Genomic DNA, 27,277 nt, shown 5'->3' on the forward strand with positions numbered 1-27,277 from the left:
GTTGTCGTTGGGGGCCACGGCAGCCAATCTGCGCCGTCCGTGTGGCGGCAGCCGTCACGCGTTTGTGGTTGGCGGCGGCGGTGGTGGTGGTTGTTGCAGCTGCTGCTGCTGGTGGTGGCTGTATTTATTGTTGTGGTTCTCACCCCTCAGTGTTATTGTCGTCGGTGGCGGCGATGATGAAGGCCGTGCTGACTGTGTGGCTCACGGCGTCGTGGGCAATGGCCGAGGTCTTCTTCGAGGAGAGGTTCAGCGACGGCGGTGAGATCGCGTCACGCACTCGTCCGCCCATTCATTCATTCGGTCACCGATCGATTGTTATCAAATAGCTTCGTTCGCTCGTCGATTAACTCGCTGTCCTTTGTTCGCGTGCGCTGACCGAGGCGGCGGCGTCGTTTTCCCGCCAGTTAAATCCCCTCAGGTGCGATGTAACGGGCCCGAGCGAATCCCCTCACAACAACAACAATTATTGTTGTTCTTATTGTTGTTATTCCTTAGCAGTTTACGTCGTCCTCCTACGTACGGGGAATCATAAATGTGATTGGTAAATGTTGTTGTTGTTTATTTCGATGTTTTCTCGCTATTTAACCCGGTTTAGTGAGTGGGTTAGAGGCGCAGGCCTGCAAGTGCCGACTCACGCCCTGCCTGAGGGATGGGGGGGGGCTCTAAGAGAGTAATTGGCCTACTCTTCCACGCGTCATTAAAATTTATCTTCGCAATTGTGAACGAGCGTGCTCGATCAATATGCGTATTGATTAACCTGCGATCGCCCACTGAGGCACAATATTCGAGTTGTATGATATAATAATAACAATGTCGTTTATAAATTGTGTAGTTTACACAAAGCATTTCAGGCCATTGGAGAAGATTTGTCCCGTGTTGTGTTTCTTATTGTACACTCAAATACAGTATAGTACCTGTACAGTGTATGATAATTGGATATTTACCCTTTTATCTGGCAACAAAACTGACACTTGTTTTACAAGGAGTCATGTTTGCATTGACCACAATACCTGCAGTCATAATGCCAACAAAAAACATAACTCTGATAATGTGTGCACTGTCCTTGAAGTTGATTGGTCCACACCCGAGACAGCTTTCCTTAGAGCCTAGTCTCACATGGTGTTGGACCAGATGACGCCAAAAGGTGCACAACTCAAAGACAATGCACCTGGCGAAAGAACCAAGAACATGAATCCCTGCAGTCACGAAAGCTTTAAATCAAAATTATTTTTTACATGTTATGTTTCGGCTTGGGTCGAATTGTCCACGCTCAACTGACGTTGGCTGTAAATCACCACGGCCCCTTACGTTGTGGCAAGCTTCGGGGCCACTTCCTGGAGTCGTGGAGTTATTCCATTACTAGTACATTTCATGAAAGTGTGTTTTTTTTAAGTTTTCCAATATTATCAGGAGGCTCCTGCCAAAGCTCTCACCGTGGGGCGGAATGATCGCTAAATGTACGCCCCCGAGTCAAGAGTCATTTCAACCCGTCGGAGTTGCCGTCTTTGCTTCATCGTCGTGGTCGAGAGCGGCCCAGCCAAGGAAGATGCAAGTGACGACCGAGAGAGATCGAGCGAATTCGGTAAAGTCACGTAGGTAGAAATAATATTACCCACGTGACTTTACCGAAGGAACCAAAGAGTATGGATTCCTGCAGTCACGAAAGCTTCAAATCAAAATTCAATGAGCTTATGTGGGCAGGTTCTGCTGGGTGGATTGCAACGTCGCAAAACCATGAGAGATGGTGACTGCCTAGGGGAGGAGGCCTTTATCCAGCAGTGTTATTGGCCACGCGCTGATGATGATGATGGTGGTGATGTGGATGCGCGTGTGTGTGTGTGTGTGTGCGCATGCAGACGGATGGCAGCCCCGCTGGGTAGAGTCCCAACACAAGTCCGACTATGGAAAAATGAGGCTCTCAGCCGGCGCCTTCTATGGCGACGCAGAGAGAGACAAAGGTTTGAGTGCTGCATGGGGCCTGGTCGTCACGTTCATCGTCATCGTCACATCATCGCCACCATCGTTGCCATGTTCATCATCGGCATTACCGTCGTCATCACAAATAAAGACAAGCTGAACGTGAGGCGGTTAAAACAACACCGAGAGAATACATTCTTGAATCGAACCACGACCCTCAATTTGCACGGCTGGCGATGGGGGCAGATGGAGCGGCCGCCGTGAATCGTAACTCGCCGCGCATGCGCCGCCCTTCCAGGCCTGCAGACGAGCCAGGACGTGCGCTTCTACGCCATTTCCGCCGCGTTCCCGCCCTTCAGCAACAAGGGCCGCACGCTCGTGCTGCAGTTCAGCGTCAAGCACGAGCAGGACATCGACTGCGGCGGCGGCTACGTCAAGCTTTTCCCCGCAGACCTCGACCAGCAGGACATGCACGGGGACTCGCGATACTACCTCATGTTTGGTGAGGACGCTGATCGCCCTGCCGGGTTCCGGTAGCCTCCCACCGGGGACGTTGGGCCACGTCCACGCGTTGACGGAGGAGTTTCTTCCCGTCGGATTTCTTTTTTGGAGAAAATGTAACGGATCTCTGGGTTTCCATCGAAAAAAATAAGTTGCGGAACGTAAACGAGCGTGTTATTCGAATGAAAATTGCCCTGTGCTTATTTGAAATAGCGATTCTGAAACTCACAACACACACCATCGAAGGCTCAATTATGATCTCTGAACAAATGTAAGAAAATTAATACGTTTCGAGGGTAACGAGACTAAACATAAAGAATAAGGCAGACGGTACAAACGAGACAAAACAATTCGATCTTGGCGTCAAAACCGAAATTATATTCTTCTGTTGCTTTGTTCGAGTTCATGTGTAATTGAGTTGACGTGTGATTGTTTCATTTCTATAACTGCATAACTTCCTCTGTAATTTTTCTCCATTGCCAACCTCAGCATGGGTTGGACACCAGCTTCATAGCGCATCGGGGTGTTTCATCTTAAATGTTACGTCTGTGCCGATGAATCATCGAATTGACGGTGAATCCTTCCATGCCTGGTGAAAACCTTGCGAGCAGCCGCATCATTCTACGGGCACGCCACAAGCCTAAACGAAACGGCGATCCGTGACCCCGAATAGAAAGATCGATCGGATCGTTGCAGCGGCTGAGTCGCAGCAAGCGCGGCGCTCGCTAAAGTGTGATGCCGTTGTTTGTCTCGTCGCCAAAGGCCCGGACATCTGTGGGCCGGGCACGAAGAAGGTGCACGTGATCATCAACTACAAGGGCAAGAACCACCTCATCAACAAGGACATCCGCTGCAGGGTGAGCAGACCCTAATGGACAGAGGGCAGTTTAGCAGAACTTTTTGTTGTACTGTACGTTGCTCCTGCGTCTATGCTCCCAGCGTGCACCAAACTGCACTGACCAGCGTGGTGAACGATAGACGAATCGATCCCTACGATGGGCACCATATGGGGATTGACAAAAGAACTGTACGTGCACAGTCAAGTTAACGTTACATTTAGGCAAATGAAAAGCACAAAACCGTGCAAATGAGACCAAAATAGGTGTCGAGATACAAAACCAACGAGAATTGATTCCTTAATTGAATCGCGACGGTGGATTGTGACCGCGCGCTTCGTTGTTTGCGTACACGGACGCTGCATTCGCTCGCCGGCGCACGCTTCAACGTACCACGCGGCGCGTGACGTCGCGTTCACTGACCCGCGCGCGCTTGTGCCGGTGTGGGGGGGGCGGCGCACGCAGGACGACGAGTTCACGCACCTCTACACGCTGGTCCTGCGGCCGGACCAGACGTACGAGGTGAAGATCGACGGCGATCGCGTGGAGTCGGGCAGCCTCGAGGAGGACTGGGCCGTGCTGCCCCCACGGAGGGTCGAGGACCCGGGGGCCGTGCGTCCCGACGACTGGGATGAGCGGCCCTCCATTGACGACCCCCACGACACCAAGCCCGAGGTCGCTCACCCAGGAGCGGCATCGCCCCCCCCTCCTACCAATCTCCTCCCGCTCCCTGCCGTGTCTCCACGTGTCTCCCTGCATCCTGTGTCCTGCAGTCCACTCTTGTGTCTACCCATCTCAACGAACATCTCCCATCCCCTGCTGTGTTCCTGTGCCCCTCTCCTAACAATCTCCTCCAGTGTCTCCCATCTCCTGTTTCCTCCCGTTCCCTGCCGTGTCTCCACGTGTCTCTCTGCCTCCTGTGTCCTGCAGTCCAGTCTTGTGTCTACCCATCTCATCGAACATCTCCCATCCCCTGCTGTGTTCTTCTCTGATCTTCTGTCTGCTGTCTTCCCTCCTCTGTCCTCTCATCTCCTCCCATCCCCTGCTCTGTTCTTCTCTCTTCTTGTTTGTATCTCCTCCTGTTACCTCCCGTCTCCCGTCTTCCCTCTCGCGGCACGCGGCATTTAACTAATTTTGTTCTTCTGCCCCCGATCTCTTGCAGGATTGGGACCAGCCGGAGCACATCCCTGACCCCGACGCCAAGAAGCCGGACGATTGGGACGACGAAATGGACGGGGAGTGGGAACCGCCCATGGTGGAGAACCCCGACTTTAAGGTGTGCGCATCGCCACCACTTTCACCACAACTGCCACCACCACCACTACCATCACCACCACCACCACCTTCACCACAACTGCCACCACCACTACCATCACCACCACCACCACCTTCACCACAACTGCCACCACCACCACTACCATCACCACCACCACCACCACCTTCACCACAACTGCCACCACCACCACTACCATCACCACCACCACCACCACCTTCACCACAACTGCCACCACCACCACTACCATCACCACCACCACCACCTTCACCACAACTGCCACCACCACCACTACCATCACCACCACCACCACCTTCACCACAACTGCCACCACCACCACTACCATCACCACCACCACCACCTTCACCACAACTGCCACCACTACCATCACCACCACCACCACCTTCACCACAACTGCCACCACCACCACTACCATCACCACCACCACCACCTTCACCACAACTGCCACCGCCACCTTCACCACAACTGCTACCACCACTACCATCACCACCACTTTCACCATTGCCGCCATTACCACCACTGCTACCATTAATACCACCATGGTGTGCAGTCGAGTGGCCTGGCACGAATGGCGTGTTGCAGCGTGGTGCGCGCCACCGGTGCGTAGCCGACGGTCCGACTGCCCCGTTTCGCAGAGCGAGTGGAAACCCAAGCAGATCAGCAACCCGGACTACAAGGGCACGTGGGTCCACCCCAAGGTCGACAACCCGGACTTCGCGTCCGACCCAAACATTTACTATTTCGACAACATCGGGGCGCTGGGTCTCGACCTCTGGCAGGTGAGACCAATACCGCCCCCCCCCACGTCCACACGCGCACCCCCCGTGCCCCTCGTGCCCCCCCTCGTGCCCCCCCCTCGTGCCCCTCGTGCCCCCCGCCGCTCGCCCCCCTCCCCCCGTGCGTGTGTGTGTGTACGTGTGTGTGTGTACGTGCGTGTGTGTACGTGTGTACGTGTGTGTGGGGAACGGTAGTGGTAGCGGTTAGCGCGCTGCGCTACGAACCCGGCGACCCGAGTTCGATTCCCGCTCACGACCACCACCGGTGACGATTATCTGCACCGGTCACGTGCCTCCCCTAGGTCAACTCGGCCTCAGATGAGTGCCCGGTGCGGTGTGTAAACATCGCTACTGGGGAGACAAAGGCGGCCGGGCGTGGTGTTGGCCGTGCCGGCCTTCATAGTTGCTCGCTAACAGCACTTGCCCCAACAGTCTGTTAAGGCTACACGGGGGATCTTTTACTGGTAGGAACCTCCTGGTTACACCAGCCCACAGGGGATTATTGTGTCCGTCGTGCATGGGAGGGGTGGGGCTGGGTGGGGAGGGAGGGGCTGGGTGGGGGAGGGTGGGGGGAGGGGTGGGGCTGGGTGGGGAGAGGCTGGTCACCCCGTGGTGCCCTTATAAAACTCAACGTTTCACCTACTCACGCCGGCTTGTGCCCGCCCTCACAGTCGGGCATATTTGCGGAATACACCACGCCGCCGTTGACCCTGCAGGCCATTGACCGAGCAACCCAACGTTCCTACCAGCTCCCTCTGCAGGAATGTGTCACACGTGTGTGTGTGTGTGTGCGTGTACACGGCGACCGTGCAGGTGAAGTCGGGCACGATATTCGACAACTTCCTCGTCACCGACGATGAGGAATACGCGGAGGAGGTTGCCAAGAAGACCTGGGGGCTCACCAAGGTGGGTGAGGAGCCACCCAATCCACGTGCAGAGTCGATCCCTCAACGAGGGTTCTTTTTCACTGCCTTCCGATTTTGAGCCGTTCGCTGTGCGTGTATGTTTGTTGAACTTCTTTCGCACCGCACGTAGCCAAGCGTGCTAATCGGAGGTGCGGGGGAAGCTGATCGGAGGCGCTGCGCATACCTGGCCGGCAATATAAATTGCGCAAATAGCAAATGTACTTGTTCACGTGGACGGTGCCGTCAGCCTGTCTTGTTGAGCGGTACGTGCGGCCCGCTATTCAAGCCCATCGGTGTCTCTGAATGATGCGAACAAAACTGACCCCATCTCATCGTCGTCTTCGCCAGGACGCGGAGAGAAAGATGAAGGAGGAGAGAAGGAAGCGCGAAGACGGTGACAACGACGATGGCGGCGACGAGGGGGACGCGACCCCCAGCAAGCGGGACCCTGACCCCGCCGAGGACAGCGAGGAGGAGGATGATGACGAAGATGACGACGAGAAGGAAGAGGAGGTGGAGGAGGAGGTGGAGGAGGAGGTGGAGGAGGAGGTGGAGGAGGAGGTGGAGGAGGAGGTGGAGGAGGAGAAAGATGAGGTTAAGGAGGAGGACTTGCACTCGAAAGACGAGCTGTAGGGGGAGGTCGTGAGGCAGGGGCTGGCTGGCGTGGGCCACTGTGGAGCTCACGCGCCGGTCCCAACACCCCCCCCCTTCCCCCGCAGCAAGGGCTGCGTCTTGTGACAGCGCTTCCACACCTGACCCATCTGTTGCGTAACTCGGTTGCATGCAACTGCATTGCTAACGTTTCGGCATCCCTGTTGCCAGTTGCGAGCGGGTTTGCGCTACCGGCCGCTTGCAGTCGAAACAGATTCTGCTTGCAAGTGGCGGTCTGCTCGGCGCGCTTGCGAACAGGGCTGTAGGGGCACGGCCTGACACGTACTTGTTGCGCAACTGCTCGCCGACGCGGGGACAGAGTGATTTAGGTTGCACGATTTCGAGTGCGATCGGTTGCGCAACGGATCGTTCGGATGTGCATGCAGCTTTGCAGCGCCACGGTTGTACACGACCGTCAATGCAATCTCTTGAGTTGCCGTCGAGTTGAACAGCTGGTCATCCTCTGTTGTCTCCGAGACCAAATTGAACAGCAAATTCCTCTGCCATAGCAGCCCCAGGTGTACATAGCACTAAGCAGGCCTATCGGCCATCTGTCCTCTGCTAGGCCAGCGAGAATTCGTGCGTCTGAATTCCTTTGCCCTCTTCTCGTGCTATCAGCCGCTATCCACATGTCGTGAGATGCCGATTTGGATCTGTCGCAGAGCAGGGCATCGTGAGAACGGTCCGAGGAAGGTGATACTTTCACGTGACCTCTTAACCCACACTGGGGGAGCACTGCATCTCCCCGCAGGCTCTGCTTTAGAGATGTTTTTTTGCATGACGGTCAAGAGATGGAATTCAGCCCGGAGAGAAAAAACTAATTGAATGCAATCGGTTTTTTTTGCAGTCATTGTTGACCAGGCTGAGGCTGTTGAGATCCAGACCCAAACCCAGGATTCTCAACCGTATCGGCTCCGTGCTTAAACCTCGGCAATTTAAATTCACAAGCGCACACGCTGTGCGGTGTACACTGTGGTCTTCCCTCAGTATCGTGCGTGGTGCAGGCGTCGCTAGGAGATGAGATCCCATCAGCGATCGGCCTTGCTCAATCCTCTGCTGGGTTAAAGACTCCCAGATTGAGATGAGGGGGGCGGGAATACAACCCTCCCTGACTGCAATCAAAATGTAACCTCACGTGCACTTTCCGTCGTCCGTGTTGCTTGTCCCGTGTTTATCGACGTAGCACTTTGTGAAGATGATCGTTGGGTGTCTGGGGGAATGCGACGCGGTAGTCCGTGGTCGAGGTTTCCGCTCGGCCGCTGTCAGTGAGGCGTAGTAGTAGTAGTAGCTGTAGGCCGTGGCAGTGCTGTGATGGTGTTTGTTGTTTTTACCGAGCAGGCGATGCCCTGCGTTGACTGGCGGCTCCGTGCGAGACTGTGAGTGATGCCTGAAGCGCGGTTTTTCTACTCGTAGCGTGTGACCCGTGTCCTAGTGATCATAGCTGCCGTGTCTGGTCCGTACGAAAGACTCGAGGCTGGGTGGTGAGAAGTTCAATGTCCTCGTTCAGAACACTGATAACACATTCCTGCGGAGGGAGCTGGTAGGAACGTTGGGTTGCTCGGTCAATGGCCTGCAGGGTCAACGGCCAGGGCGTGGTGTATTCCGCAAATATGGCCGACTGTGAGGGCGGGCACAAGCCGGCGTGAGTAGGTTAAACGTTAAGTTTTATAAGGGCACCACGGGGTGACCAGCCCCTCCCTACCCAGTCCCACTCTCCCCACCCAGGCCCTCCCTCCCCACCCAGCCCCTCCCTGCACGACGGACGGACACAATAATCCCCTGTGGGCTGGTGTAACCAGGAGGTTCCTAGCAGTAAAACTCGAGATTAGACACCAATCCCAGCTGTACCACGAGCCCCAGCACTGCACCTCGTCTGCTGGCTCCTGGAGGAACCCCTGCACCTTGAATGAGACGGAGGGAGGGAGGAGGGGGGCGGTACGAGGGGGTATCCCGAATGGAAAAAAGAAATCTGTGCAAAAGCAAGTTGCGCTGTCACGGAGAGACGGCCGTTCAGTGCTGAATCTCCGGGGCAGAATAGACGGGCAGACAGCAGCAGCGTCTCCATCGCATTCGTACAGCCGTTTCTCCTCACCCACCTCACCCACTCACTCACCCACTCACCACCTCACCTACCCACCCCCTCACTTACCCACTCACCCGTTTCTCCTCACCACCTCACTCACCCACTCACCACCTCACCTACCCACCCCCTCACTCACCCACTCACCACCTCACTCACCCACCCCCTCACCCACCCACTCACCCGTGTCTCCTTACCTCCGATTAGCATGGTTGGCTACGTACGGTGCGAAAGAAGTTCAGCCTACATTGGAATGGCCTCGCGAGGGGGCTACCGACCAGGCCTCGTGTCATGTGCACGAGAGTGGCTGGTGGTCGGACACGAGAATGAGACCGAATGTCCCAACTGTGCCCGACCCCTAAGCTAAAACAACAACAAAAACCCACACAGCCTAACCAGTCCCACTGCTATTGTCCAAAGCATCGTCCCAATGCTGAAAAGTCACCTTGCAAAATTACTTCGCTTGGGTTTGCGCGCAGCAGCAACATCGGCCACCCTCGACTGCGAGAGTCTTCACCGAGGCGTGCGACTCGGGCGAGGTTTCCCTCGGTAATCAAATCGTGATCGTGCTACCGAATCGTATAACTCGGGCTGCGGGTCGCCGCGCCTGTGATCGCCTGAGGTCGCTTCGAGCACCCTGGTGGCTTCGTATTATATTTAAAAGCGTCGTGGGGGGGGGGGACTATTTATTATATTTATTGAACTATTTCGGCTGCATAAACCCCTCGAGATGGACACGTCTCGTTGGCAAGGGTGTCCCGGGGGGTTTTAATCGACACGTGACGACACGTCAAAGAAAAGATCCCCCGTATAGCCTTGAGAGACTGTAGGGGCAAGTGCTGTTAGCGAGCGCCTATGAAGGCCGGCACGGCACACGAGGGGGTGGGTGGCCAACACCACGCCCGGCCGCCTTTGTCTCCCCAGTGGCGATGTTTACGTATCTCACCAGGTACACATTTGAGGTTGAGTCCACGTAGGGGAGGCCCAGGAACGGTTCAGATAATCGTCACCGGTGTTGGCCGTGAGCGGGAATCGAACCCGGGTCGCCAGGTTTGTAATGCAGCGCAGCGCTAACCACTACACCCACCGCTCCCCACAACACGTGACGTGCGGTGAGGTCAATGGCTGAGGAGGCACTGGCTCGTGTCAGCCAGATTCACACACCGAGGGGGCGTGGCCTCACTGAGGGGGCGTGTTAGACATGCCCCCCTCACTGAGGCAGATGTGATAGCTGCCTCCCCTGGTGCTTTTTCATTGCAGTTTCATGACGAGACCAGCGAGCCTAAACATGTATACACGTACGTGAAATAAGTTAGCTGGAGTATGGAAGGCGAGGACATGAAATGAAGGGGTCTACAAACATTACATTGGTGACACACTGAGATAGTAACAGGCACGCGCTTATTGCCCGCGCTCCATCCAGTTGCTGAGGGGTTGCGCAATCAGAGGGGAGGCTGAGCTCGTCGCTGCCTCACCTCTTGTCTCTTGTATTTGCAGCGGAGCTCCGCAAATTTGGCGATTTTGACGATAAAAATGATTGGAATCGTACAGAAATGACATAACAAATCAGTGGAAAAATCTAAATTTTCTGTGTATTATTTTTTACTTTTCGTAACCGCTATTTTCTTTGGAGTACGGCAGGTGATGCTGTGCCTCCCCTGCCTGCCCTGACCGCACGTCTCTGCTGTATACACGCACACACGTTACATGTATAACTCTTTAGTGTGCGTTTCGTATGAATCGCATCGCACTCAGTCCAGTACGAGCATTGGTTCTTGTCACCGATATAAACCGCTCGAAACGTGTTGTCCCACTGGTGTATTAAATTATGTTGTATACGTTACAATTGTGGGTTTTGTTTTTACGATCTGGGCGCATTGAGATCTACGGATGAAATGCGCCTTTTTACATTTATAAATTATTGTTGTTTTGCATTCAGAATGTCTGCGTTAATGTCACCATCCTGTACGAGTTTGTTCCGACCGTATATCGCATGTCCTCTGCATTGCTTTCACCCCCCTTCAACAGAGTTGTACTCAACGAGTCATTCGTCCTCACTCTCAGCATAATCAGCCAAGGTCTATCCCCCGCTGGATGCAGGCCTTCCAAAGCCATCGCATCTCCCATGATTACCTGGTGATAACTATACAGGATACTGACCAATTTAACTCATTCCCGCAGAGGGAGCTGGTAGGAACGTTGGGTTGCTCGGTCAATGGCCTGCAGGGTCAACGGCGGCGTGGTGTATTCCGCAAATATGCCCGACTGTGAGGGCGGGCACAAGCTGGCGTGAGTAGGTTAAACGTTGAGTTTTATAAGGGCACCACGGGGTGACCAGCCCCTCCCCACCCAGCCCCACCCCCCACCCAGCCCCTCCTTTCCCACCCTGCACGACGGACACAATAATCCCCTGTGGGCTGGTGTAACCAGGAGGTTCCTACCAGTAACAAAATCTGACTTTAAAAAAAAAACATGCAAATTATAATCCGCCTGAAGGAGTTTGAGTAGAAGATTTGATTTGCTTTTTTAGTTTTTGATGCAGCCGTTTCACTAAAAACTGTCTCGCCTGCTGCCGTGTAGAAGGGGCTGGTGGAGGGGTACAGCCGCTGTCGATAGGTTCACGTGGCGGGGTCACGGCTCGGACACCACAGGGAAATGCGGGAATAAAAATCTAAACTTGCTGTGCTGACGTCTTGGGGGCAACGCAGAGTTTTGTACGCGCGTCTGATGTTTGGCCGAGACTGCTGTTCAAGTGCGGGCAGTCTTCGACTCATGAACACCCGTACTTACGAACCGGCTGACATGAAATATACAAAATAGCATCGACTTAAAATGTACAATGTTCTTATAAGTTGAACAATGCTTGTTCAACCGTAACACATTTCACACCACTGGCCTATGTGCATTTAAACACGTTGCATTATGGTCTTCCCACTTACAAACCGGTCGACTTACTAACATGGCTCAGGAACGAATTGTGTTCGTAAGTCGATGACTGTCCGTCGATGTCTGCTCCTCTTACTCCCCTGCGTCTCCCCTTAGCCGGGCGGTGGCGGTGGTGGTAGCACGCCTGGAATCCAACATTGGAGGCGAGGGTAGGTGGATCGCACAAATCTTGAGAAACTCCCCGTGGGCTACGAGCTGCCATCACCATTTGCACGGGGATCGAGTGTTCCTCCCTTGCGCCACGCGCGGGTTTTCTCCCGTGTGTTCTAGTTTCCTCCCCACAGGTGTAACGGCGTAAGTAGCGCAGGAGACGTTGACGGAGGCAACACGTATTTATTAACAGATGGGTACTATACAGTACGTAGCGCACCCTAACACAGGAAGGGGTAACGGCCCCTTCACCCGGTCTATCCGAGGCAGTGTCCCTCGGCTAACGTTCCCCCGTTAGCTCCTACACCCCTCTAGCCCAGACCATCCTATAGAGGCTAACTCACCTTTGCCCAGCTTCGGCTCAGGTCCGACCCTCAGCCACACGAGCCTGGCCCTCACAAGGACACACACCTCGCTGCTCTGAGGTCGCCCCTGGCTTGCCCTGCTTGGCTCTTATAAGAGCAGCGAGTCAGGGTAGTCCCAGGGCTAGCTAGCTGGTACTCTTAGTAGGTGAGTGAGTGGTGAGTGAGTGAGTAGGTGAGTGAGTGGTGAGTGAGTGAGTAGGTGAGTGAGTGGGTGAGTGGGTGGGTGAGTGAGTGAGTGGTGAGCGAGCTGGTCTTCAGTCTTCACCAGCTCTTCTGCTCCAACGACTGCCTCGAGCTCTCGCGCACCGCCTTATATACCCAACTGCCCCCCCCGAGGGGCGGGGCTGTATGCGGACGTTGATGTAGACACCCCACGCACCGACCGTGATGTCGACACCCCAACGTAATGGCTTGCTACACCCCGGTGCGTAACACCTCTACACAAGTATAAACCACTCATTCATTGGATCGAAATATCGCAGAGTAAGAACCCACTGGCAGGATCCCTCTTCAAAAAGAGTCGTGTGACTCAGTGTGGCTTCTGAATAAGTCACAAAAAAAAGACTTGCCGCTTGTCATCCTTCTGCTGCTGCCCCTTGTACAGGCCGGTGGCGTGAGTCTCCGTAGCCTCGGCGAGAGTCGAAATGCTGCGCGGTGTTCCATTTGAGGCGACGTGGGAGCCGTGCGGTGCGATGGGACCGCACTTGCTGATGGCAGGACGCGTGCTAATGGGGGTGAGTACCGTGAGTCCCGCATTGGGTCTCGGCACGATGTTTTGGAGTGGTGTCCTAGCGGAGGTGTGCGGAGTGGTGATTTGGTGAGTGGTGTGTGCAGTGGTGAGTTGGGGAGTGGTGTGTTGGGTGGTGAGTTGGGGAGTGGTGTGTTGGGTGGTGATTTGGTGAGTGGTGTGCGGAGTGGTGATTTGGTGAGTGGTGTGTGCAGTGGTGAGTTGGGGAGTGGTGTGTTGGGTGGTGAGTTGGGGAGTGGTGTGTTGAGTGGTGAGTTGGGGAGTGGTGTGTTGGGTGGTGAGTTGGGGAGTGGTGAGTTGGTTAGTGGTGAGTTGGGGGAGGTGTGGGTGGTGGTGAGTTGGGGAGTGGTGTGTTGAGTGGTGAGTTGGGGAGTGGTGTGTTGAGTGGTGTGTTGAGTGGTGTGTTGAGTGGTGAGTTGGGGGCGGTGTGTGGAGTGGTGAGTTGGTTATTGGTGAGTTGGGTGAGTTGGGGGAGGTGTGTGGAGTGGTGAGATGGGGGAGGTGTGTTGGGTGGTGAGTTGCGGAGTGGTGAGTTGAGTGAAGAGTACATCATCATCATCATCATCGTCGTCGTCGTCCTCCTCGGCCGTGATGATTCCAACCCGCACGCATCTGCGACGTAGCGATCCACCTCGGCACCTGGCTGACCCCCGCGACGCGATTGCATCGCTCCATCTCCCCCACGGGGCGGAGCGCCGTCTCTACAAAGTCGGAAAGTAAAGTCTCGAGCGAGGCGCGGTGTGTTTCCGTCGTCTAGATCAGGGCTCCCCAACCCCCGGGTCGTGCCTGGTGCCACAAAGATTGGGGACCGCTGGTTTAGATTATGTTGGTGCTTCTGACTTTGTCCCGTCTCCAGCCGTCCTGGATTCGAGGTCTGGCCGCATCGTGGGCCATCCTCCGCCACTGACTTCTCCAATCTTCTGCAATCCCCATTGTCCGCTCCTCCAGCGTGAGCCTCGTCCACCCCTTGATGTTGTCCACCCATTGTCACCCTTGTGGGTCTACCTCCAGCTCGCACAAACCTGGTTCCATTTTCTCTCTGGTTCTTTCTCCCTGAAGATGGACGCTTGTGGTGTTGCGACCGAAGCGTCGTGTTTTCTTTTGTCCACGTGACTTTTAGCGAAAGTCACGGACGCTTCGAATCACGAATGGCTCCATTTCGCCGCTAGAAATGTCCAAAATGATGGTCGGCCACTTTTGTTGGCTTCTGAAATAAAAAAAAACAATGACTTAATAGCTCTTTGGTTCTTTCGGTAAAGTCACGTAGGTAGAAAGATAACACTGGTCAACACACTTTTTCTGGCATAAGGTATTCCAACGGTTTTAAGGTAATTTTGGGGTGCTGATTCAGGTTTTTGAGATATCAAAGATTGCATTTTCAATAAAAACTGCAGAAGAAAAATATTAAATAAATGTGGATATCTACATAAAATGATATTATAAACACACTATCCTAAAAATACAGCACCATATTTTAACACTAAAGCAGTCACTGACTCGCAACAACTTGCAATCATAAGTGACAGAGTTAATTTTGGGTAAAATCAATGAAAATGGGGTATGCCGATAGCATAAAAATGAGATGCGATAGAGCAAATCTGAGATCAGATTTGGAATCGGCACCCTGAAATTAGTCTAGAACAGCTGCAAAAGTCCAGGCCAGAAAAACACGATTTTTTTGTTGACCAGTATAATCGATACGACGTTTCGATCGCAACGCAGGCAATCGTCATCAGGTGGGACAACCACATCAAGAGAAAACTGCTGAAGTTGGCGTTGCGATCGAAACGTCGTGATCTTTGATGTTTCTACCGATGTGAATTTACCGAAAGAAGCAGTCACGAAAGCTTCAAATCAAGATATAAGTTGATAGCCTCAGTGGGGGCTTTGCTGGTAGGACTGGGATGGTTTCAGAGCTGTCGACCCCCACGGTTTAGCCGTAATTCTTGCGCAGCGAAATTGAGTTTTCAGGTCCCATCGGGCAGACAGCCGTTTCAATCGGCCAAACAAAATGTGTCTCTGCGTTTGTGTTTCTCCCTTGTGATGGGACTTTGTCGGATGAACGTTGAGATTTATCAGAGGCACGGGGTGATCAATAAGATCTGATAAGGGGTTGACGGGTTTGTGGTGGTCATGGATAAAGATTCATACAACAACAAAATCCTGGACCTTCTTAATGATGGGAGTTACTCCAAAATTAAAAACGATCCCACTAAAAGCCTAACGACGAAAACCAACAGTATCATCACGAGTTCGTGATGAACGTGACTTTACCGAAAAAACCTTAGAAGATGATTCCTTGCAGTCACGAAAGCTTCAAATCTAGAATTGTGGTGGTGTAGTTGTTGTCTGTGTCTGTGTGATTTGTGCATCTTTCTTATAGCTCATCGGATTCTTCCCCCCAGCTATAAATACGTATGCAGATACATATTTATATGAATGAACATTGAAATAAATATTTATATGAATAAACAACCATTTTTATTTATTTAAATAACCCTTCAGATACGTGTTTACATAAATAACCAGATACTTCTTCTTGGTTCTTTCGGTAAAGTCATCACGTAGAAGGGAAGTAATAAAATAATAAAAATAAAACATGATAAAATAATTCTCACGACGTTTCGGCCACAACGCAAGCAGCCGTCCTCTTCACCTGAGGACGGCTGCTTGCGTTGTGGCCGAAACGTCGTGAGAAGTATTTTATTATGTTTTATTTTTATTATTTTATTACTTCCCTTCTACGTGAAGACTTTACCGAAAGAACCAAGAAGATGAATCCCTGCAGTCACGAAAGCTTTAAATCGAAAGCAGATACTTATTTATATAAATATTTCCTATTTATACAAATAAACATTCAGATAAATATTGATATGAATATGCAGATAAATACTTATTTACATTTTATATTCATATAAATATTTGTTCATATTGAGATGAAAATTTTATCAATTTTTAATTTTGACTTCAAATTTTCGTGACCGTGGGAATTCATATTCTGAGGTTCTTTAATAATAAAAATAAAGTAATTTAAAACATCACGACATTTCGACCGCTTGTGTTGCGATCGAAACGCCGTGATATTTCTAATCACTTCATTTTCATTATCATCCTTTCTAGCTACGTGACTTTACCGAAAGAAACACAGAATATTGACGAATTAAATTTCGATTTAAATCCGGAGGGAAAAAAACCCTCTCGCCTGACATGAAGCGCCGGGACGCGAAGTTAACGCCCCCACCCCCGAGTGCGCATGCGCGGCACAGTGAGTCAGGAGTCTCCGCTTGGCACCCGCCAGAGGCCTTCTCCTCACCACCTCCTCACCACCTCACCACCTCCTCACCCTCCTCACCACCTCCTCCTCGATCGTCACCTCGTCGTAGGCTCGCGCAAGGCCGCTCGCCATGCTCATCACGCTCAAGACGCTGCAGCAGCAGACATTCAGGGTGGACGCGGACCCCGATGAGACGGTGGGGCCTGTGAACAAGTTTCACACTCACCACGTGACACACTCACCACTCACTCACTCACCACGTGACACACTCACCACCACGTGACACACTCACCACACACTCACCACGTGACACACTCACCACCACGTGACACACTCACCACTCACTCACCACCACGTGACACACTCACCACTCACCACCACGTGACACACTCACCACACACTCACCACGTGACACACTCACCACCACGTGACACACTCACCACATTCAGGGTGGACGCGGACCCCGATGAGACGGTGGGGCCTGTGAACAAGTTTCACACTCACCACGTGACACACTCACCACTCACTCACTCACCACGTGACACACTCACCACCACGTGACACACTCACCACCACGTGACACACTCACCACTCACCACCACGTGACACACTCACCACACACTCACCACGTGACACACTCACCACCACGTGACACACTCACCACATTCAGGGTGGACGCGGACCCCGATGAGACGGTGGGGCCTGTGAACAAGTTTCACACTCACCACGTGACACACTCACCACTCACTCACTCACCACGTGACACACTCACCACCACGTGACACACTCACCACTCACCACCACGTGACACACTCACCACACACTCACCACACACTCACCACGTGACACACTCACCACATTCAGGGTGGACGCGGACCCCGATGAGACGGTGGGGCCTGTGAACAAGTTTCACACTCACCACGTGACACACTCACCACTCACTCACTCACCACGTGACACACTCACCACCACGTGACACACTCACCACCACGTGACACACTCACCACCACGTGACACACTCACCACACACTCACCACGTGACACACTCACCACCACGTGACACACTCACCACATTCAGGGTGGACGCGGACCCCGATGAGACGGTGGGGCCTGTGAACAAGTTTCACACTCACCACGTGACACACTCACCACTCACTCACTCACCACGTGACACACTCACCACCACGTGACACACTCACCACTCACCACCACGTGACACACTCACCACACACCACGTGACACACTCACCACCACGTGACACACTCACCACATGCAGGGTGGACGCGGACCCCGATGAGACGGTGGGGCCTGTGAACAAGTTTCACACTCACCACGTGACACACTCACCACTCACTCACTCACCACGTGACACACTCACCACCACGTGACACACTCACCACTCACCACCACGTGACACACTCACCACACACTCACCACGTGACACACTCACCACCACGTGACACACTCACCACATGCAGGGTGGACGCGGACCCCGATGAGACGGTGGGGCCTGTGAACAAGTTTCACACTCACCACGTGACACACTCACCACTCACTCACTCACCACGTGACACACTCACCACCACGTGACACACTCACCACTCACCACCACGTGACACACTCACCACACACTCACCACACACTCACCACGTGACACACTCACCACATTCAGGGTGGACGCGGACCCCGATGAGACGGTGGGGCCTGTGAACAAGTTTCACACTCACCACGTGACACACTCACCACTCACTCACTCACCACGTGACACACTCACCACCACGTGACACACTCACCACCACGTGACACACTCACCACCACGTGACACACTCACCACACACTCACCACGTGACACACTCACCACCACGTGACACACTCACCACATTCAGGGTGGACGCGGACCCCGATGAGACGGTGGGGCCTGTGAACAAGTTTCACACTCACCACGTGACACACTCACCACTCACTCACTCACCACGTGACACACTCACCACCACGTGACACACTCACCACTCACCACCACGTGACACACTCACCACACACCACGTGACACACTCACCACCACGTGACACACTCACCACATGCAGGGTGGACGCGGACCCCGATGAGACGGTGGGGCCTGTGAACAAGTTTCACACTCACCACGTGACACACTCACCACTCACTCACTCACCACGTGACACACTCACCACCACGTGACACACTCACCACTCACCACCACGTGACACACTCACCACACACTCACCACGTGACACACTCACCACCACGTGACACACTCACCACATGCAGGGTGGACGCGGACCCCGATGAGACGGTGGGGCCTGTGAACAAGTTTCACACTCACCACGTGACACACTCACCACCACGTGACACACTCACCACTCACCACCACGTGACACACTCACCACCACGTGACACACTCACCACACACTCACCACGTGACACACTCACCACCACGTGACACACTCACCACATTCAGGGTGGACGCGGACCCCGATGAGACGGTGGGGCCTGTGAACAAGTTTCACACTCACCACGTGACACACTCACCACTCACTCACTCACCACGTGACACACTCACCACTCACCACCACGTGACACACTCACCACACACTCACCACGTGACACACTCACCACCACGTGACACACTCACCACATGCAGGGTGGACGCGGACCCCGATGAGACGGTGGGGCCTGTGAACAAGTTTCACACTCACCACGTGACACACTCACCACTCACTCACTCACCACGTGACACACTCACCACCACGTGACACACTCACCACTCACCACCACGTGACACACTCACCACACACTCACCACACACTCACCACGTGACACACTCACCACATTCAGGGTGGACGCGGACCCCGATGAGACGGTGGGGCCTGTGAACAAGTTTCACACTCACCACGTGACACACTCACCACTCACTCACTCACCACGTGACACACTCACCACCACGTGACACACTCACCACTCACCACCACGTGACACACTCACCACCACGTGACACACTCACCACACACTCACCACGTGACACACTCACCACCACGTGACACACTCACCACATTCAGGGTGGACGCGGACCCCGATGAGACGGTGGGGCCTGTGAACAAGTTTCACACTCACCACGTGACACACTCACCACTCACTCACTCACCACGTGACACACTCACCACTCACCACCACGTGACACACTCACCACACACTCACCACGTGACACACTCACCACCACGTGACACACTCACCACATGCAGGGTGGACGCGGACCCCGATGAGACGGTGGGGCCTGTGAACAAGTTTCACACTCACCACGTGACACACTCACCACTCACTCACTCACCACGTGACACACTCACCACCACGTGACACACTCACCACTCACCACCACGTGACACACTCACCACACACTCACCACGTGACACACTCACCACCACGTGACACACTCACCACATGCAGGGTGGACGCGGACCCCGATGAGACGGTGGGGCCTGTGAACAAGTTTCACACTCACCACGTGACACACTCACCACTCACTCACTCACCACGTGACACACTCACCACCACGTGACACACTCACCACTCACCACCACGTGACACACTCACCACACACTCACCACGTGACACACTCACCACCACGTGACACACCACCACGTGACACACTCACCACTCACCACCACGTGACACACTCACCACACACTCACCACGTGACACACTCACCACCACGTGACACACTCACCACATTCAGGGTGGACGCGGACCCCGATGAGACGGTGAGGCCTGTGAACAAGTTTCACACTCACCACGTGACACACTCACCACCACGTGACGCACTCACCACCACGTGACACACTCACCACACACTCACCACTCACTCACCACGTGACACTCACCACGTGACACACTCACCGCTCACCACGTGACACTCACCACTCGCTCACCACGTGACACACTCACCACGTGACACACTCACCACTCACCACCACGTGACACACTCACCACACTCACCACGTGACACACTCACCACACACTCACCACGTGACACACTCACCACCACGTGACACACTCACCACGTGACACACTCACCACGTGACACACTCACCACACTCACTCACCACACACACTCACCACACACTCACCACACACTCACCATACACTCACCACTCACTCACCAACCACTCACCACACTCACTCACTACACACACACTCACCACACACTCACCACACTCACCACACTCTCACCATACTCTCACCACACTCACCTCACACTCACCGCACACTCACCACACATTCACCACACACCACACACTCACCACACACTCACCATACACTCACCATACACTCATCACACACTCACCATATACTCACCATACACTCACCACACACTCACTACACTCACTGATTCGTGGCGCTCTAACGTTGTATGGGCATCACGGTGGCTATGAGATGTTGACTACCTCGCCTGGTCTACAGGAGGTCGTGGGCTCGATCCCAACTGACGGTGCCTGCTGCTGCTGTATAATTTGGGTCTGTGTCTCTCATCATCACGGTGGCTATGAGATGTTGACTGCCTCGCCTGGGGTGTAGGAGGTCGTGGGCTCGATACCGACTGACGGTGCCTGCTGCTGCTGCTGTATAATTGGGGTCTGTGTCTCTCATCATCACGGTAGCCAGGAGATGTTGACTGCCTCGCCTGGTCTACAGGAGGTCGTGGGCTCGATCCCGACCCTGACGCCTGCTGCTGTAGATTTGGAATTTGCGTCACTCGCTCATCATCATCACGGTGGCTAGGAGATGTTAACTACCTCACCTGCTATACAGGAGTTAGTGGTTTTGATCCCCACCCCTGACAATGCCTGCTGCGTATTTGGAGTCTGCGTCTCTCTCTCATCTTCATCACGGTGGCTATGAGATGTTAACTACCTCGCCTGGTCTACAAGAGGTCGTGGGTTCCATCCCGACCCTGACGATGCCTGCTGCTGTATAGGAGTCAGGGTCTCTCATCAGCATCACGGTGGCCAGGAGATGTTGACTACCTCGCCTGGTATACAGGAGGTCGTGGGCTCGATCCCGACCCTGACGATGCCTGCTGCTGCTGCTATATATTTTGGAGTCTGCTTCTCTCTCGCCCCGTGGTCGCGTGGATTTTGTCTCCGGCTCCTCCGGTTTTCGCCTCCACATTTAGAATCAACATCAACACCACCACCACCACGCGTTTTAGAGAATTTGGCCGATCTAAATGTCCACGCAGGTAATGAACCACGCTGCATTGAGCCGTCGTTTCTGATGGCCACGTAGCTTAGTGACCCTTGCTTGGTTAGACAGAAAGTTTCGTCTACTTTTAGTGTCATTCGCCACCGCGCTGTGCGTCAGACATGCACAGATGGACGTGCAAATGCTGCCCGCGTCTCTTTTAAACGAGTCTCGCGTTCGTTTCCAGTTGTCTTCAGGCTTATTCAACTCACCTCAACTCTTGGGTGTTCGGTATTATTTTGGTTGTTGCCTGTCAAATTGTACCTGGGGTTTGTACGCGTGTGCCACGGAGTTTTCATTTTAAATAATTTTTTTTGTTTTTGCCAAGAGGTGTTTACATTCCGTTTCACTAATTCCAGGCCCGGCTATTTATACTATTTATTATCCAGAGCGGTGTTTATTTTTAAATGGCATTTTCTGAGAAGGAAGGTTTTTTTTTCTACCCCCTTGTGTTTTGCGACGGAGAGAAGAGGGGGTTTGAGTGCCGTTGTTGTTATTGTTGTTGGAACGGAGTGGGCTGATGGTCGTCCGCTGTAGGACCCGGTCCTGTGGTGTGTTCGATGGAGCGGTAGGAGGGCAGATCTTCTTCCCTTATCCGCTGGAAGACCCAACGCAGACCATCGCTGGGGTTTGATCTTACACCCCAAACCGCATCGCCCACAGCACAAACCAGTTCCGGGTGCTCGCTGATGATGCACGAATGGAGAAATTAAAAGAAGTCTCCGGTCGTGGTTTGAAGCTTTCGTGACTGCAGGGATTCACATTCTTGGATCTTTCGGCAAAGTCACGTAGAAGGGAAATAATAAAATAATTAAACGATACAATTCTCACGACGTTTCGGCCACAACACAAGCAGCCGTCCTCAGGTGAAGAACAGAGCTGTCGGGGAAAGACGGCTAAATTCCTCTGTTGATATGTAAACTCCCTTGTCAAGGCTCTCTGCTCCTCCCACCCAGCTTAAATATACGCTGCCAAGCTTAGCAGTGTTCATTAGGACGCTGTCTTTCCGACAGACCTGTTCTTCACCTGAGGACGGCTGCTTGCGTTGTGGCCGAAACGTCGTGAGAATTTTATGGTGTTTTTTATTATTTTATTATTTCTCTTTCGGTAAAGTCACGTTAGGTATGAAACGAAATAAATCACGACGTTTCTGGCACAGCACAAGCGTCCGTCATCTTGCGTTGCGCCCGAAACTTCGTGATTTATTTTAATTTTCTACCTCCGTGACTTTTACCCATAGATCCAGAGAGTCAAAGTCTCCAGCCGTGGCGACGGTGCAGACTCTGGTCACCCAGAACGACGCAGAACGACGCAGAACGACCCAGAACGACGCAATGACCCCTTGTGTTTGGGGCCAGGGTTGTGGTTGTGGCTGCGTTGTGTTTGAGGTCAAGGGTTGTGGTTGTGGCTACGTTGTGCTTGGGGTCAGGGTTGTGGTTGCGTTGTGCTTGGAGTCAAGGGTTGTGGTTGGGGTTGTGTTTGGGGTCAAGGGTTGTGGTTGTGGCTGCGTTGTGCTTAGGGCCAGGGTTGTGGTTGTGGTTGTGCTTGGGGTCAGGGTTGTGGTTGCGTTGTGCTTGGAGTCAAGGGTTGTGGTTGGGGTTGTGTTTGGGGTCAAGGGTTGTGGTTGTGGCTGCGTTGTGCTTAGGGCCAGGGTTGTGGTTGTGGTTGCGTTGTGCTTGGGGTCAAGGGTTGTGGTTGTGTTGTGCTTTGAGTCTGGGTTGTGGTTGAGGTTTTGAGTGAAGTTTGCCACCGTGGATGGTTCGTGATGTTGCAGTGAGGATGTTGTTTGGGTTTGGGATGGAGCTGGATTGGGGATTGTGTTTCTCTCTCTGTGTTTGGGGCTGAGCTTGGACTGAAACTGGAGTTGGGGGGGGTTGACCAGTTGGTTGATTGATTTGCTTGATTGAGTTTGCTTTGGGTTGTGTTTAGGGCTATGGTTAGAGTTGTGTTTGTCGCTGTGATAGTGGTCGGTGATTTGGGGTTGCGGCTGGCTTTGTGTCCGAGGACGGGGTTTGCGATGTATTTTTTTGGCTGGAGTTATTAACCACCACGTGACCTTCAGGGCGGGGTCAAAGGGCAAGTGTGGCCACTCCCACGGGCGAGTGGCCTGGGCAGGTGTGAGGAACCGAACGAGAATCCATCATCACCATTCGCGCGATTCACACCCTCAAATAGCCCTCGAGCCATTTGCCAGAAAGTGTCTCGTCGGTACCTCTCAGGGTGACGACTGCTACCAATGTTTTCTCTGAAGCCTGTAACCTCGAGCTCACAGATCCGTGCGATAGCAGTGCAGCCGTTGCAGCTGTGAATAGGTCAACGGCCATTGAACAGGGCTCAGCCGTGCGGTATGAAACATCTACGGATTGTGAAATGAATATGAGCGTCTGTGGGTGGACACTCGTCTGTGGTGAGATGCTGGGCCCGATGTGTGTGTTGGCAGGAAGCCCCTCTCACACGCTACACGTTGAGTAACAGCCACATCGCATACTTTGCGTTAATTCCACCATTTCTCCTGTCGACAAAACGCAATCGTCGTGTTGGACGCTCCTGCAAGCCGGCCATCTCGGCGAGGTCTCCTGGCTTGCCCTCAGCTTTCCTTAGAGCCTAGTCTCCACCCTTGTTGGACCAGATGACTCGGGTGTGGACCAATCAACTTCAAGGACAGTGCATATCATTATCATCATCAGAGTTGTTTTCTTTTTGTTTGCATTTTGACTACTTGTGTTGTGGTTATTGCAAACATGATGCCTTGTATAAAGGTGTCAGTTTTGTATCAGTTTAAAGGCTAAAAACCTACTATTAAAGGGAAATTTGTGAATATGTGTGTCTGTTCGAAATGTTTAGCCTACTTCCCGACATGCAACAAACTTTACATTTTCCATGTGGGTAGCTTCCAGACTGTACACAATGAAAAAAGTCTAAAAATAGACTTTAGTTTTTTGGGGGGAGGTGGGTCGGCGCAATAATGGATATATTTTGCATGCAAGTGAGCGGTGACGTCACATCTGTGATGTCACCCGCATGCGGCAGCGTCACGCAGTGTGCCTGCTGACGTCACGCACCCCCCCCCAACCCTCCGCGTAGGCCGTGTGTATTTGTAATGTAGTAACTTTGCGGGAGACGACCTTGCGGGTAGCACACTCTTTATTAACACCAACTTATATTACACGGGTGGCTAACTGCAGCCTAACCCACGGGGTTCCCCTGGCTACACCCACACGGGCTCTCGGAACCCACCCGGCTGGGGTGTCCGTCTCGACTCTGGGTCCCACAGCCTCGTCCCACATGGACGTCAGACCAGGGGTCCCACAGTCCCGCCTCCGAGCCACACAGGGTCCCGGCCCTTCAAGGACAGCGGGACTAGGGGTCTCAGGGCCCTACCTCTTCAACTCCGTCTTCGATCTTCAACTGGTTATCAACCCCCCGAGTGCTCCCGCGCGTCCCCCTTTATAGTCCTTCATGCGGACGTCGCTGAGAGCACCCACCCCAGTTGACCAATCAATGCGCGCTGCCCACGATCCTCTTTCCCACCTTGTGTCAGCGCGCACAACCACGCACCCCGCGCCGCCCCGTGATCTATCACTGTCGGCGCGCGTCAACACCACCACTACATATTCACCCAAGCCGGGCAGTAAAGCTCGCACGAGTCTAAGTGGGACTGCAAGTGACGGTAGCGTTGGTAACGGACAGCTCGGAGGCAGCGGGGGACGCGTGTGAACCGCTGGGGTTGACCCGCTGGGGTTGACCCGCTGGGGTTGAGCCGCTGGGTTGACCCGCTGGGGGCGTCGACGGAGGCTGAGTTAGAACTCCGTGACGGATCGATTCCGCGGGCGTTGAGTGGGAGGGTGTTGTCTGTGTGTGTGTGTCTGTCTGTCTGTGTCTGTGTGTATGTGTGTGGGTGTCTGTGTGTGTGTCTGTGTGTGGGTGTCTGTCTGTGTGTCTGTGTGTGTGTGTCTGTGTGTGGGTGTCTGTGTGTCTGTGTGTCTGTGTGTGTGTGTCTGTGTGTGGGTGTCTGTCTGTGTGTCTGTGTGTGGGTGTCTGTCTGTGTGTGTGTCTGTGTGTCTGTGTGTGTGTCTGTGTGTGGGTGTCTGTCTGTGTGTCTGTGTGGGTGTCTGTGTGTGGGTGTCTGTGTGTGGGTGTCTGTGTGTGGGTGTCTGTGTGTGTGTGTCTGTCTGTGTTTCTGTCTGTCTGTGTGTGTCTGTGTGTGGGTGTCTGTCTGTCTGTGTGTCTGTGTGTGGGTGTCTGTGTGTGGGCGCGGCACGGGCTAGAGAAGAGATGGAGTGATGTGGTACAGGAGGACGTGGAGCTGAGTGGACTTGCCGATGACTGGTACCAGCGGTGTCAAGATCGGCCTCAGTGGAGGAGGCTCGTGAAGGACGCTACTGGGCAGTTGGAGGCAGTCGCCCTCCAACAACAACGGAGGGCGGAGGAGCGACGCTCACAACAACGAGCGGAGCGCCGGGTGGCTAAAGCACAGCAAGTTGGCACAGTAGGGGGCACAGGTGGTGGATCAGCCAGTCATCTCGGTCATCTCGGTCAGTCGACCCGTGGCACCTGGGTCTGCCCCGTGACCTCCTGCCAGCGGGCGTTCGACACTTCACGTGGCCTCAGGGTGCACATGGCCTGGCACAAGCGTCGTGGTGACGTCACCGCCACTTAGTGGCGAATGGCGGTTGTTGTTGTCTGTGTGTGGGTGTCTGTCTGTGTGTCTGTGTGGGTGTCTGTGTGTGGGTGTCTGTGTGTCTGTGTGGGTGTCTGTGTGTGTGTGTCTGTCTGTCTGTGTGTGTGTCTGTGTGTGGGTGTCTGTCTGTCTGTGTGTGTGTCTGTGTGTGGGTGTCTGTCTGTCTGTGTGTGGGGGTTGGGGTTGGCCTCAACGCGCACATGGCCTGGCACAAGCGCCGTGGTGACGTCACCGCCACTTAGTTGTAGTTGTAGTTCGTGGAAGTGTGGCGGTTGTGTAGCGCTACGAACCCGGCGACCCGAGTTCGATTCCCGTTCACGCCAACACCACAGTGGCGCTTATCCGAACCGGTCGACTCACCCTCACATGAGTACCCGGTGCGGTGTGTCGTGTACATTGCCACGTCATTAGGTGCTGCTCGCTAACGGCACTTGCCCCAACGGTCACTTGAGGCTACACGGGGGATCTTTGTCTGCGGGGCTCTTCTCGTGCGCTGCAGGTGAAGGGCTTCAAGGAGAAGATCGAGGCGGAGAAGGGAGCAGACGCCTTCCCGGCCTCGGGGCTCAAGTTAATTTACGCAGGTAACCACCTCGTACGCGGGTAGCCACCTAGCACGCGGGTAACCACCTAGCACGCGGGTAACTGCCTCGTGCCCGGTAACCGCTGCTTGCGTGGGTAACCGCCTCGTGCGTGGGTAACCGCTGCTTGCGTGGGTAACCGCTGCTTGCGTGGGTAACCGCCTCGTGCGTGGGTAACCGCCGCTTGCGTGGGTAACCACCTCGTGCGTGGGTAACCGCTGCTTGCGTGGGTAACCGCCTCGTGCGTGGGTAACCGCCTCGTGCGTGGGTAACCGCTGCTTGCGTGGGTAACCGCCTCGTGCGCGACACACGTGCACACAGC

General features: G+C 53.9%; 2 protein-coding genes across 2 annotated transcripts in view; both read left to right on the plus strand.

The window, feature by feature from the left end:
• Window positions 1-10,894, plus strand: CALR3 (calreticulin 3). Its single transcript, XM_078881318.1, has 9 exons — window positions 1-258; window positions 1,857-1,958; window positions 2,216-2,419; window positions 3,181-3,275; window positions 3,720-3,929; window positions 4,417-4,530; window positions 5,184-5,327; window positions 6,138-6,230; window positions 6,578-10,894. Exons 1-9 carry the CDS (start codon window positions 174-176, stop codon window positions 6,860-6,862), a joined length of 1,332 nt encoding a protein of 443 aa, XP_078737444.1. The 5' UTR covers window positions 1-173; the 3' UTR covers window positions 6,863-10,894.
• A 5,508-nt stretch (window positions 10,895-16,402) lies between these two features.
• LOC144951185 (UV excision repair protein RAD23 homolog B-like) overlaps window positions 16,403-27,277 on the plus strand; it is a 67,847-nt gene continuing 56,972 nt past the window's right edge. Inside the window, exons 1-2 of the mRNA XM_078881327.1 lie at window positions 16,403-16,639; window positions 26,877-26,958. Of these exons, the coding sequence (XP_078737453.1) occupies window positions 16,574-16,639; window positions 26,877-26,958 (148 nt within the window). The 5' untranslated portion in view covers window positions 16,403-16,573. The remainder of the gene's footprint in view (window positions 16,640-26,876; window positions 26,959-27,277) is intronic.

The sequence above is a fragment of the Lampetra fluviatilis genome, chromosome 3 (genome assembly GCF_964198595.1).
Source record: "Lampetra fluviatilis chromosome 3, kcLamFluv1.1, whole genome shotgun sequence".
Classification (NCBI taxonomy): domain Eukaryota; kingdom Metazoa; phylum Chordata; class Hyperoartia; order Petromyzontiformes; family Petromyzontidae; genus Lampetra; species Lampetra fluviatilis.